Source organism: Pagrus major, chromosome 17 (genome assembly GCF_040436345.1).
Source record: "Pagrus major chromosome 17, Pma_NU_1.0".
In the NCBI taxonomy this organism is placed as follows: Eukaryota; Metazoa; Chordata; class Actinopteri; order Spariformes; family Sparidae; genus Pagrus; species Pagrus major.
The window spans coordinates 3,898,119-3,912,181 of NC_133231.1; the positions used below are offsets into that span (position 1 = coordinate 3,898,119).

A 14,063-nucleotide genomic window follows, 5' to 3' on the forward strand; every position below is an offset into this window, starting at 1 on the left:
TCTGTGTCTGCAAACTGCCTGTCCTATGCTTTAAGACAATTTATAATGCCTCTGTCTATAAATGTTACTGCCTGATCCTGAAACAGTGATGATGTAGTACATATATGTACACTGGAAAAAAAGAATTAAGTTGATAGAAATTCCAAAATAAAACCACTTAGATGTTGGTTGTTAGTGCTGAGATAGCAAGAGTTGTCTGGTGATTGAACCCCAAAGACAAAGTGCTGATCACGGCAGTGATATACTATATTCAACTGTAGTGGGTCAGATGATATTGTCGTATAAGTTTACCCTCAACCTCAAGACACCTTTGGATGTAAAGGCAACTTCTTCTTGGAGCATAATAAAGAACAGTGGCACTGGGCCTGATAATGTGTGATTAATAAAACAATTAGGCTATATATTATATCAGACATTTACTCACTTGAGTATTTCCATTTTATGCTACTTTAGGCTTCTCCTCAACTACATCACAGAGGAAAATACTGTACTTTTTACCCCACTACTACATTTGTCTTCCAGCTTTAATTACTAGTTACTTTTAACATTACTTTTTTTCCCTCCCCTTCCTGTCCAGTCAAAACCATGCATCTCCATACTTGTTGATGTTTAATGTTTCGGATAAATTGAAGGATGAAGTGTTCCTTTCTGTATTGAGGATAATCTCCTTCTTCTTCAGCTAAAATAAACTGTTTTGAAATCTTGTTTTTTTTTAAGATATAAGGCATCATCACAAACTGAAAACAGGCTGTTTTTCTGTGGCTACGTGGTTCTCACAGGACAGCCATGCTCAAAAATAATCTTTTAGAATATAATGCATTGCTGTAGATTAAACTAGCCAACAGTATATAAAAGGAGGTAAACTGAACACAACCTCAAACATCTACATCAGTAAAATGTCACATACCCATCAATGCAGTATAATCTACAATAATCCTAATCCACAAACATCAAAAATTAGCTTCCAACTATAAGGGAATATTTTAGTGGAAACAGCTATCAACATGTTGTTCAAACAATCTCAGCAATACAATGCAACACATCTTCTTTGTAGCATCCATGTTGTTTCCAAAAAAGAGCTTATGAAGCTAATTAAATCAACAAAGTCGACTTTCCAGGTCGGGAAAAGAAACCATCAAAGGAGCATGAGAATGGCACCATGTTATGTATGATGCAAACACGTTAGTGTAAGCCCTCCTGGAACCCACAGTGACTAAATTGTTGTGGCTGAAGTTAGAAGAAAAAATAAAAGCCTTAACATGGAAGTCTATCAGAGTGGTCTGGGTGATTGTTACAGACCCTCTACCACAAAAGGCTCGCAGAAAGGGTGTAACATTTTTAAAAGGACACTCAGACACCAGATGTTAAACAGTTAAACAAAAGTTTATTTTAAATCAATCAATGAAGCTCAAGCAAAGTACCTACCAAAAGAGGATGGAAATCTCAGCTGAAATAAAAAAAAAGGGGAAATCACTGAGTCAGTCACGGAGTGGGCCGTTGCACCCAGCTATCCCCTCTAAACTATCATAAATGGAAAGAACAAAGTAGTCTAACCCTAAATGAAACAAAGAAAACTGAAAACTGGACTACCGGTGATCAACAACCCAAACTTACAAAACAAAACCCCAGCACTGAAAAACATGCGGGGGAAAAGACAACAAAGAGAAAAAAGGGGAAAAATATAACCCTTCTGATGTGAGCTGGGCAGTGGCTCCAGAGAGAGTGAGCTTTCCACTCAATCCTCCTCAAATGCTGTCATCAGGTAATTGCCACACGCCTGGGCAGGTGTGTCTTCCTGGAAGATAAAAACACAGACAAAGGAAGAGAGGGCGCTAGATAGAGAAGAGAGAAAGGGCAACAGAGCCCCTACAGGCCCACACGTAACAGTGATTTACAGCTAGATTGAAATCGCCCATTTGACTTAGGGGTAACACTTTACAATAAGGTACACAGAAAATGTGAGTAGTTACTGAGGAGCCAGTAAGCAATGAATCATAAAGGACTTGATAGATAATGAAAGGTTAATGAGTAATTCCTCACTAACTATGATTTCAAGATTATATAGTAGATAATGATGAGTTACTAGAGAACAGACTAGGTGATAATATATTAATTAATCATCAGGTAATGATTAGTTCATAAATATCTGTGAATTCACATACTTATCACCTTCTTAATGAGTTGCTCTTCATTCATTTTCAACCAGCTGCTGAGTGAAATGAACTAGTGACTCCTTACTTCCTAATTACTGAATCATTAGCTACTCTTTTTGTGTACCCTCAAGTAAAGTGAACATCATACTGAGTAGTTACCCAATATAAACTCATTAGTTACTCATTTCTTTATCATTAGCTACTAATTACTTTATCATTAGTTACTCTTTTTGTGTACCTCAAGTAAAGTGAAGCATCATACAGAGTAGTTAACCAATATAGACTCATTAGTTACTAATTACTTAATCATTAGTTACTGTTTCTTTTTGAGTACCTTCATATAAAGTGATAGATAATACCAAATAGTTACTGACTAGTCTCTCAATTCTTAATGATTAGGTACTTAGTATTTCCTGGCAGTTAATAATAATAATTTCTTTAACAACAGACCAGAGACAGCAAATGTTTTAAACAATTATATTCACACTGCATATACACCAATATTAATATCTAAGTCATATTATTTAGCATTAGTGATGTTGATGCCTTAAAAGTAATTGTGAGCTTCAGTCGACTTCCTTTTGAACCAGCTGCCATGTGTTTCCAGTACCAAGGATCGCCTCGAATCCCACACTGGATCAACCGTCCTGCTGCCACTGATTTGGACCATCTGCCTGCTCCTCCTCCTCCAAAATAGTCAGTAACTACTCTGTGTTATGGATCATTTTATATGAAAGTATACAAAAAGAAAGAGTAGCTAATGATTACGTAATTAGTAACTAATGAGTCTATATTGGTAAACTATTGGTTAACTATTAACTGCTAGTTACTGAAGCAAATAATAGCCAAGGTGTACATCCTCTCATTTACCTATTGTTCAATGTTCTTACATTGTCATTTGAGGTGGTGCACCATAGGGTAACTTTATTCCGTTATCTCCTTTGTTGAGAGATGCTTCCTCTGTGCTTCGCAACACCTGCTGCTGCTGAGAACAGCAGAGATGGAAAGCGCAGGGCGCGTGGGAGGTGAAGGAAGGGGGAGGAAGGAAGGTGTTCTTCTGAGAACAGCTCTATAATCCCACAGCACACTACCTGCTCGGCACCAAACAGCAGACAGACACAGTCAGAGACAAGCTTGTAAACATAGTGGAACATTACGGTTCAAAATTTCATGACTCTTCTGTCTTCCCTTTTACTCCATACACCATGAAGACTCCCTTTGGATGGGGTGGGGTACTGTATCTTATTTCCCAGAAGCAAATGTCAGTTATTTTTCGTGGGTAGTTTATCTCCACAGTTTCCTTGACTGAGTCAGCCTCATTGCACCTGTCAAAACTAGAGCATTATATTGATCTTAGACCTAAGGTTTCTCCTAGCTTACTAGTGTCCCGTTGCAGGAAAATGGTATGGATGAAATAGGACTCAATGGGAACAAAGAGACTAGACTACAGAGAGCTGGCTCCATAACAATCACAAATCAAGCTGTTGCACTTGACAGGTGTGTTTCATGGCGACGGAACACAAGACGAATTGAATTCTGTAAAAGCTAACAGTGGGTGGTGTTATTCTACATTATCAGACTCTTCATGTTGATTAACATGACTGGAAAAATGGTCTTAATGTTTGTCTCCTTTTCGAGTTATAGCCAATTCTTCCAGATCCCTGTGTTCCAGTTTAGGCAGCAGGGTAAAACAACGGACAGGAACACTATTCCTGGGAAATTCCACCACTTTGTTGACCCATATAGTTTGATTGATGTAGTTATTCAATCACCTTGTCGGGAAGAAACATTTTTTTCTTCCTGTAACATACTGTAACTCACAGCTGACACAGGAGGCAAAGTCCACAGGTTTTATTGTTTGAAGGAGTTGGCTCAGTGTTGATCCATGTGTATATAAAGAACACGGAGCCTCCTGTCATCACTGCTCCACTACACTGATACCTGCGGACCACTTCAGATTTACTCACTGCTGCTTCTCTCTGTAAGTCATGATGCTCCTGTGTTCCTCTTTTGTGTTAATGTATTTTTCTTACATTTCGTCTGACTTTATTTTCTCCTCTTTTCTCTCCACAATGCCTCCTTTTGTATTTGCAGATCTTTGAGCATCCATCTCCCACCAGAGAACAATCAGCTTTCACCATGAGGACTCTACTGATCTTTTCTGTTATCCTCTGTCTTGCTCTGTCCATCAGGGGTGCAACAGGTGAGGCAGAATACTGGTACATTCAAATACTTGTACCAATTCATAACATATTTAGAATTGTGAAATGAAGGATGATATATTGAAACATATTTCTAGGTAAAGAGATAATGAAAGTATAGGTAATGGGGAGGGATCGAATGAGGGTTCAACATGGCAAGTTTTTCCTCACTCGAATTGAGGGTCTAAGGACAGAGGATGTCGTTCACTGTACAGATTGTAGAGCCCATTGAGACAATGTGATTGTGATTTTGGGCTATATAAATAAAATTGATTTGATATACACTTTGTTTCAGACAAGTGTAAATTTTGTCAGTTTTGTTTTTGGATTTGCTTTAGATCCATGTCAGCTTTAGTCGTAGTTAGTCAGCCTCATTCTCTTTATTTTTCATCAGTTTTATTTGACTAAAACTCCTGACACTTTGGTTTTAGTCGATCAAGCTTCAGGAAACTGCTCTCCAATAAAATGTCATCCTGTTGGTTATACTGATGCTGAAATTTAGCCACAGCTATTGATCATATGAGGAAAATACAGCTTTGCAGAGGTGATATTCATTTAGTCGATACATGCCAACGAGAAACATGATCCGTTCTAGACTGTGTTATATTCATGAGTGTTTATAATTATTTGTACACAACCATATGCAACATTTTTGCATAAGTAGTGCATGAGTAGAACAAGACACTTGGCTACAGATCAGCATATTTTATTAAAGCCTAAAATCGTAAAATGTTTTCAGTAATTAGTAGATGTCGCACATAGATACATGAAATGTGTGTAGTAAGTACAGCCTGTTGAGCGTGCTTTAGCAGGAATAACATGCCTAACACTCCAAATTAAACAAACATGTCTTAAGCAGGAGTTTTTCCAACTTAGCTGGTTAAACTTAGCTCAGTTTATTGGCTGGAACCCCATATGTAAGCAATGGCACATTGTTGTGAGATGCAAATAATACCTAAGGGTGCACCACTGCCCTTTGTAACTGGTGGCTTGGTTAAAATCACAGTTTTCTTCCCAGCTATTTTGTAGCTGTAGGTCTTCTTTCCTGACAATGACACTCACTGTTTCTCTCTGCTGCATTATTTTTTAAGTATTGTAGTAGTTGTAGTATTGTTGCGCCTTTCTGTCCAAGCCTCACTGTTGCTATCATTTACTTTTCCTAACATGTTGGCCAAGCTTCTACAGCCGTGGGGTGCAGCTAGCTCCAGGCTTTAGAATTGTTAGCGGAGCGCAGCTTATGTGTGAAGTCACCAGGAAGATGAAGCAGACATGCAGGAATAGAATTATGCAGCCATCCATTGACAAGAGGGAGACTGAGATTACAAGATCGATTAAATGTTCTTCAACAAAAGTGAAGAGAGATTTCATTTCATACCTTTTCCTTCAAAAATGAAGATGGATGCAGATTAAGTCCTAGTTAATGTTTAATGAAGTCAGTTTTATCTCGTTGGCAAATCATCTTCATCATGGAAAAAAAGGTTGTTTTTGAATTGAGGTGTTCACACTATTTGATACGACACAAACACTATTGGGGCAAACAGTGAGGCTTCAACAGGAAAAGGATCTGTGAGACATTCAGAGGCTTTTCCATACACATGTTCTGGCTCGGCTCGACTTGTTTTGAGGACTGCCACGGTCAGAAGACGTCACCGCAGCCTGCTTGGAGGTGGGGTGGGTGTGCTTTGGCCCTCCTCAGCGCGTTTTAATTCAGTAAATCAGTGCAGCACAGTTTGACTCAGCGCTGCCAAAAGTGCCAGTGGAAAAGCCCCAATGGTCTTTGTTCCTGATTTCTCTGGTACATAACTATATAACTGTAAAAACAGTTAACTATCTTTGCCCTTCTTTCTGTCAGTTGGTCCAGCTGCTGCTGCAGTAGAACAGGAAGACAAATCTGAACCAAAACAAGGTAATTGGCACATATTTTAAACTTTCCATTTTGATGAGTTAGATGACATCTCATTATGTGTCACTATGTATTTTTCTCCAACATCTTCACTTTACTGCAGCTGTCATTACTGTAACATGAAGCACCTAGTATCATCATGTCAGACATTTCCCATGTTTTAGTGAATCATTGCTGATTCAGTTTCCCATTTTAAATACAGTACAGACAATACTCTTGCTTGAGCTGAAGTCAACTTGAAGGTGAAGGGGACAGTACATTGTCACCTTATTAATTCATTCCTTTAGGTAGGCAATAGGCCTGTATAGCAATAAACCAATCTGCTGCACCTTATCACCTAAAATCTTATAAAGTTATCAACTAATGCCACCATATTTACGGAGTCTTACAAGCTGCAAAGTAAATTTACAAAAAAATAACACATTTGACCTTTAAAATGTTTTCTGTCTATCTTTCTGTACAGTTATGTCTACATAGAAAATGATGAATAATGAGTGAAAGCTCACACAAAGACTATATAAATATATATTATAAATATAAATATATAACCTCATACATTGGTTGGTTGATTTTTACAGAACTGGTTGCTGACACTGCTGTTGTTGCCAACAGAGCAGCTCAACGTCAAGGTAAGAAAATCAAATGGTAATAATAATAATAATAATAATAATAACAATAATAATAATAAAAAAATAGCAGCAGCCTGTGTTCCTGTGAGATGTACCATAATATATATATATGTATATATATATATAATATTGATATTGATATTCATTTAAATTATTGTTATTGTTTTTTCTAGCTCGTTTCCAATTTTGTCTTGATGGATGGCTTAGTTTTCGGGGTTCCTGCTACTTCTTAGAAAACTACCCTGATACCTGGGGAAACGCTGAGGTAATAACATAATACTCATAATGAAAGAAAAGGTCTCTTTTTTTAGCATTACTTAAAAATACATTATATTGTTTCGAAAAGAACCAAAGCAACCTCCTCTTCTTGTCCTGCAGAGCTTCTGTGCTGGCTTTGGTGGCACTTTAGCCTCAGTCCACAACATCTGGGAGTATCAGTTCCTCCAGCGTATGGTCAACACTGGTGGTCATGCTTTTGCCTGGATTGGAGGTTACTACTTTGAGGTTTGTACAGACATTAAAAAGTCTGGATTTTCAAAAACCCTTGGTTATTATATGCGGTCACCTTGCAAAGCCAACAAGTTCACTCCCAACTTGTCAAGTACAGCAGCTTGGTTAGTGGCCTTAACTTTCACACTATTTTGCTCTACCTACCCCTCTAGCATCAATTTTTGTACTGAAAGGCGTGAAAACTGAAACGTCTGGTTAGACTTTCAAAATAAAGCATGCTGACAAACAGTTCACATATTATGACATATTATGACTTTTGGACTGTTATTAACATTATCAAGCAGTTGCGGTTTGGTTAGGTTTAGGAACAAAAACTACTAAAAGATCATTCTTTAGGTTAAAGTTGAGTAGTCTCCAGAGTCTATGAGGGTGACTCCCCAGATGGTTCCAAATGGATGGATCTGGTGCCTAAAATTAATTATGTTTGTGAGTTTTCTCGTAAACTACAGCACTTATATGAATCCTTAAAGTCTGGAACATGTATCCCACACTCACCTATCACTATGCCTTAGATGTAAATTAACAATTTTGTAATATTTTTCTAGAATTGAATTATGATTTGTGATGACTATGCATGCCATGGGGGGACTCTCACCTGTGACATTCCTTTGGCTATTACATGTGTTACCATTTTACCTAATCTTAAAATAGGAAGTTCAGCAAAGTCTGTGCATGTGTCTGGGCCAGTGCAGTGTCCACAGTGTGGAGGAGGGTTTCCAGTAGAGCTGTTCATTGAACAGCAATTTTCAGCTTTTAAGCTTTTCAGCATAGCTTCTAAGCTGTGTTTCTGGCCTGGTTGTACAGGATTCTGTCTCCAGTTCCTCCTCCTTGGCCAGACAAAGCTGCCCCCAAGTGTAAACCAGGGTTTGTTGTTTGGGTATATGTAGATATTACATTTTAAGTCGGCACAGATGTCCTCAGACAAGCTGATGTAAGACATGATAAGATGTACAGTGTTAGTGAGTTTATCCAGGTTTGCTGCTGAGGCTTCAAAAAACAGTGAAAGGTTCAGAAAGGTTTAAATAGACAAATGTGCTTTAAACGTAAACTTTAAAGTGTACATGTAGAAAGACAAAAAAACCAACTGAATGATGGAGACTTTAACTGTCATTTCTTACAGGGGGATTGGAGATGGGGAGATGGCTCAGTGTTCGACTATCAAAACTGGGATGCAGTGAGCTCAACTAACCAATACCAGTGCCTACAGCTCAACACTCAAGGTAAAAAGAGAAAACCCCACACAGTCATTTGCTGGTCATGGTGAAAGATAAAGTTGACATACAGTACAGAACAGAGACAGCCCATCTGTACCAATATGACCTTCATTCCTGCATTATATTTAGTGTAGGCACTCTCCACTGTGCTGTGACTGGCTAGTACTTGTTGCCTTGATGTGGTCAAAGGCTCTATTTGAGCACAAACTTTTCCTGAACCTAATCAGATAGTTCTGTTGCCTAAACCTAACCAAACTGCAACTGAACACAATTCTAAGTCATTACTTGGTTTCACATGGGATACAAATCCAAGTATCCTGAGTGAAAGTGCTGTGTTTGGCCCATTTAAACACCTAAACCTCCTCTTTACATTGACTGTTGCTCTTTGTACTATGTCTCCTGATTTCAGATCAAGTACTGGCCAATCACAGCACAGTAGGGCAGGACTAGGCTTAACATTTCACGTTGTTGCCATATAGTACCTGACAATAATAATGATGATGATGATGTTTTTGCAGTGTCCAAAGGTTGGTCCAATCATGGCTGCAGCATGCCCTTCCCTTTCGTCTGCAAGGTGAAGCCAAACTGCTAGTCATCACAATGTTTGTTGTGTTACTGCTGATTTCTACAGATGATACTAAAGATGCTGTTTGTACTGTTTAAGACTACATTTCACTCACATGTTTACACATGCTAGACCAAAATCCTGCATATGCAACAAAAATCTCAGCACAAATTAATCCACATCCATATACTATAAAGTGCTTTGTTGTAGTTTTATTTTCTTTCTTTTTGTTAGCAGTTTGAAATGTAAGGCAGTTGTAGCAGTTGTGTATTTATTGTTATTTTATGTGCCGAACAAAACAATAAAAAAGATACTTAAGCTGTTGTCTTGCTGTTGTGTTACCCAGATAAGTATTATTTTGGTTTGCACTCTGAATATCCAAGAGAGACATTTTGCCTTTTGACCCACTCTAAAGCAACAGGCTTTTGACTTTGACAGGCTGGTGGTTCAGAACTGGTATATATACATGTAATTCTTTATGATCATACTCGCCCTTAACCCTTTAATGCATTAATTATAAACGTATATATACTGTGGAGGATGTTTTTAATTCTTTTAGTTTCTATTGGGGTGATTTGTTTCCTCTGATCCTCGTGAACCCTGTGGTGCCTTTCTTTTGCCCTGGGATGATACAGGGGTCCCCAAAAGTTCAAATCAACTGACATGACTGGGCTTTCAACTTGGTGCTTTATAATCTGTCTTGAAGACGGCCCCTTTATCAAAATCCAGTTTTCAGACCCGTCTTACTTGAGCTTACATGATGCATTTTGATGAATTAAAGACATGCACTGAGAGTTTGAATTTCCTTTCATCAGGTTAATCTATTCATACCTGTCTGTAGTCTTTATTTTCAGACTTTCTGGTGGAGTGGAGGCATGAATCGCTGGGTGAAACAGCTGAAGGCATGTTAATGCACTCACTACTGCAGACAACATGCTGATGTTTTAGATCAGGGCAGCTAACAGTGGGCAAAGTTGGCCCGCCATGAGAGTTGATTTGGCCCACCAGATGTTTGTATTTGTATAGGTGCTAACTACAAACAAAACTCATTACGTCATAACAATGTTATGTGTTGAAAAAAGTAAACATGTATGTAACTCTGTGATCCTACCCTCTCACTGAAGTTACATAGTGCAGAAACAAGGGATGGGGGCGGAGTGGCTTAGACAGAGACACCATTCACCCTATAACCAGTCACTGTACCGTCAAAATGATTTTCAAGCTGTTAGTACACAAGTTACATAATGTTCATTTAAGTGGACCTTTCTTGAAGTTGCTGCATATTTTAATGAACATACTCTTGCTTAACTTACTTAACTGGATATTTCACATAATCCTCCAGCCCACTGAATCCTTCTGTCCTAAAGCATATTAAAGGAAGAATCTCTCAGTGATATTTGATTCGATTCAATTCAATTCAATTCAATTCAGTTTGCATTAATTGAGTTACATGTTTATCTCCAAAAAGACAAGAGATCCTCCCTATCTTGTCACCTCATCTTCATCAGGAAAAGTCCTGTGCACATTTCTGCTGCACTTATGGTTGTGGCAAGGCCCAGGCATGCACATTTCAACGTGCTCCCACATGATGACATAATTTGGTGTGCTTGTCCTCTCCACGCATGCAGCAGATGGGGTGGTTGTTGAGTGGCTGTAAAAAGACGTGGGGCACAGGCCAGCATGTAAACAACCATCACTACAATGATACACTCTTATCTTTAATGGAATAGATGTATTATGCCAGAATACACTTAACCTTTTGTGAAGTCTTTATGAACTTGATGTTTGTGTCAATTTTCCAGGAATTCATGTTGGAGTCGATATCCGTCGCTGAAGTCAATCTTTGTAGATTCGACATTCAAGTCAATATCTTTGTAGATTTGAGTTGATTTCTGTAGACTCGCCGGTGGAGTTGATAGGGGAACAACCTTTTGATTTCTCGTTATCTGGAGATAATGCTCGTTTTCTTGAACCCAAATTATAGGCCTATATCACATTCATTACTGCAAATGGGGAAACTTGAATTTCATGTCATTTAATCATATTTTTTAAACCCATTTTTCATGTAATTATTTATTATTTTTTTAATGTTGTGATCTGTGTGGAATGTACTGCAATTGTTCCTACTTGGATTGGCTTCATAAGATTAAAGTTTTAAAAAGTCTTTATTGCAGGATGGATGTTTAGGAATATCCTTTATCCTTAATATCTATTCCCATTTTAGAAACTATGTGAAGATAGTCAAAATGAGCCACTCCCGTTGTTTCCTTGATTCTGCTGAAATACTGTCCCATTAATAAGCTCCCCTGAAATACTTGCTCTGCTGTCAGTTTTAATTATTCTCTCCAAAGCATTTACAGAAATGATTAAATTTCAAAGCCTATAAGGTTATTCCAACATGCTAGTGTAACCCACTTGGCACAGGTAGCCAAGTTTAAAGGATGGATCTAAGTGTCTAGGTTCTAAGAGGAGACTGCCGCACGATGAAACAGTGATGTACAAAATGTCATATCTTAATCCCTCCCTTAATTATAACTCACACCAACGACCAAATACTTTTGTTTAACTGTAGTGTATTATTTGTTCTTATTTCCTGTCAGTAGAACAATAACTTTGCATATGTTCGTTCAGTTATGGCAACATGTTATGAGTTTCAAAGAGTAACTGGAGTAAAATGATAAGTGTTGTTGGGGTTCACTGCTCTCACTTCTCCTTGATGAAACCCTGGAAAACAGAATCACGGAATCAGTGAATAAAAGAGCGAACCGCCATCTTCTTCTCCAAATCTCCGTCTCCTTTATTACAAATTTCCAAAATCATAGTATAAAGCAAACATTCCCCAGTGTAATCATGTTTCAATGTCCATTTGTTAGCTTAAATTTACATACATAGTTTTCCACACATCAGTGGGCAACATCCCACACATTCACAGAAATGTCTTTATAAAAATAAATATCACTCTTTTAAGTGCAATCATGTCCAAAGAATAGACCATGCTTTTTACTTATATGTATTTGTTTTAACTCAAGAAATCCACCATTATACCAATGCAATAATGTAAACCATAACCCCTCTTTGGTGTTTAATATTTGGATGACTTTAGAGTCAAAATATGAAACACAATACACATAGGGAGAACTGTTCAACTCATGATGCATCTTCAAAACACAGACGAGACATAACTGCCCCTGTATAACTTCAGGAGTAACTCCCCTTTAAGTTATACACAGTAGACGTCCCTTCCTTTAACATTAACAATCTTTCATAACATGTCAGGATACCTCAAAAACCGAAATAAAAACATGCCAGGGAGTGAGGACACCAGCACACAGAATCACACTTACACAGTCACAGTACACACATGCTAAATGGCCGCTAGCTTGTTTCCAAAGGCCGGCACCTCGCGGTTATAACTGCGGCTCTTCGACTCGGCGACACACATCAAAAATTCAACAACTGACTCATTACAACTACAATACACTACTGTACACTTTAGGAGGAATCAGTCTTTGTAAGTTTTACTGAGTACCGACCTGGAAAACAGAATCATGGAATCACTGATTCCAATGATTGTTGTTAGAGAAATTACTATTATGCTTGAAAATGAAAATGTTTCTAAGAGGGGCCATGTTAACAACTAATAAACGAGCACTATGACACACCTAGAGATATGAATATTTGTTTTTGAAGCACTCCCATCAAGTCGTGAAGTAGAGAGTACACCGAGCCTTGACACTTTACACGAGATTTCTGGCCGACACTTGTCTGAACACGTCTATGCAAAGCAGCAGATCTACTTGCCGGACTACTTTTAACAAGTTTTTGTTATGCCGTTTTAACAGCTATTTCTTTACTCACTTTTCCAAATCTTTGTTATGCCGTCTTAATTCCTCAAATTTACTTTGCCAACCAGTTGGTCAAATCCATCATTCACCAGGTTACAGACACCATCTACTCTGCATGCCTCAAGATGTGGTTGTTCTACAGGTCCCAAATTACTCATGTCTAAACAGAGATTATAAAGTTTACTTAAAGTGGATAGCTCTGGTCACTCGTGGAAACCAAGCTGCTCTGATGAGGTCCCGTCTAATACAAGTGGGTACTGTTAATATATCACCATTAATATACGGGTTATCTAACTCGTCTGGTAAAACAAGTTTGTGAAGAGGCGATTATATACACTGCAGGTGGGGTGTTCTCATCACAGGGTGTTGTATTCAACTTCACGAGCATATGCACTGCCTCGTCCGATTCTTTTTCCAGAGCCTTGACAGCACACACTGTCGTCCTCTTCTTTGGGAGAGGGGGTGGTGACTTCTGAGGTGGGCCTGATGTCTGCAACACTGTTCACAGTCCTAAGATGAGGTAATAAAGTCAGAAAAACAACCCGTTAACACATACACTATGGCATATTCAATCAGAAACATACATAGCTTGAACGGCCCTCTGCACAATGATGACTTGGTTCCAGGCGCTTTAAGAGAAGGCTTCTGACCGATTTTTGGAAATCTATACAAAAGCACAAAAGAGAGTGGTTAAAATTAAGAGCAAACATGACACAAAGACAGTACTTTAAATTCAAATGTTGAATTGAGTTATAAAAGAAAATTATTTTAAACACATGACAAATCATTAAACACTTCAGTTCAAATCAGGTTTCAACAATAGGTGTCCTTTAAGTTCAGATTTGAGTTATGAACTTGCTCTCAAATCTCCACACACACACACACACACACACACACACACACACATTAAAAAAGTCTTTTAAACCCAAAACAAACAGTTGCAGGCCTGAGTCGTGGCTTGGTCGGTTCACTTGCACTCAGCATGGGTGAAGGGTGAGGAGCAGGGCGATGGATGCTGAGGCCAACAGTCAGTCAGTCAGTCA

The 14,063-nt window shown here is 38.3% G+C and overlaps 1 protein-coding gene across 1 annotated transcript; it reads left to right on the plus strand.

Annotated features, from left to right (window-relative positions):
- The first annotated feature begins 4,292 nt into the window (after positions 1-4,292).
- On the plus strand, positions 4,293-9,202 carry LOC141012027 (ladderlectin-like). The gene is made up of 7 exons (XM_073485408.1): positions 4,293-4,356; positions 6,207-6,260; positions 6,836-6,886; positions 7,060-7,151; positions 7,265-7,390; positions 8,517-8,616; positions 9,129-9,202. The coding sequence occupies exons 1-7, from the start codon at positions 4,293-4,295 to the stop codon at positions 9,200-9,202; spliced, it is 561 nt and encodes a 186-aa protein (XP_073341509.1).
- The last annotated feature ends 4,861 nt before the right edge of the window (positions 9,203-14,063 follow it).

Excerpts from the sequence above, each read along its gene's own strand:
- LOC141012027 (XM_073485408.1), top strand. The coding sequence starts at position 4,293 with ATGAGGACTCTACTGATCTTTTCTGTTATCCTCTGTCTTGCTCTGTCC. Across the intron at positions 4,357-6,206 it reads GTCCATCAGGGGTGCAACAG|TTGGTCCAGCTGCTGCTGCA; the intron begins GTGAGGCAGAAT and ends TCTTTCTGTCAG. Across the intron at positions 8,617-9,128 it reads CCTACAGCTCAACACTCAAG|TGTCCAAAGGTTGGTCCAAT; the intron begins GTAAAAAGAGAA and ends ATGTTTTTGCAG.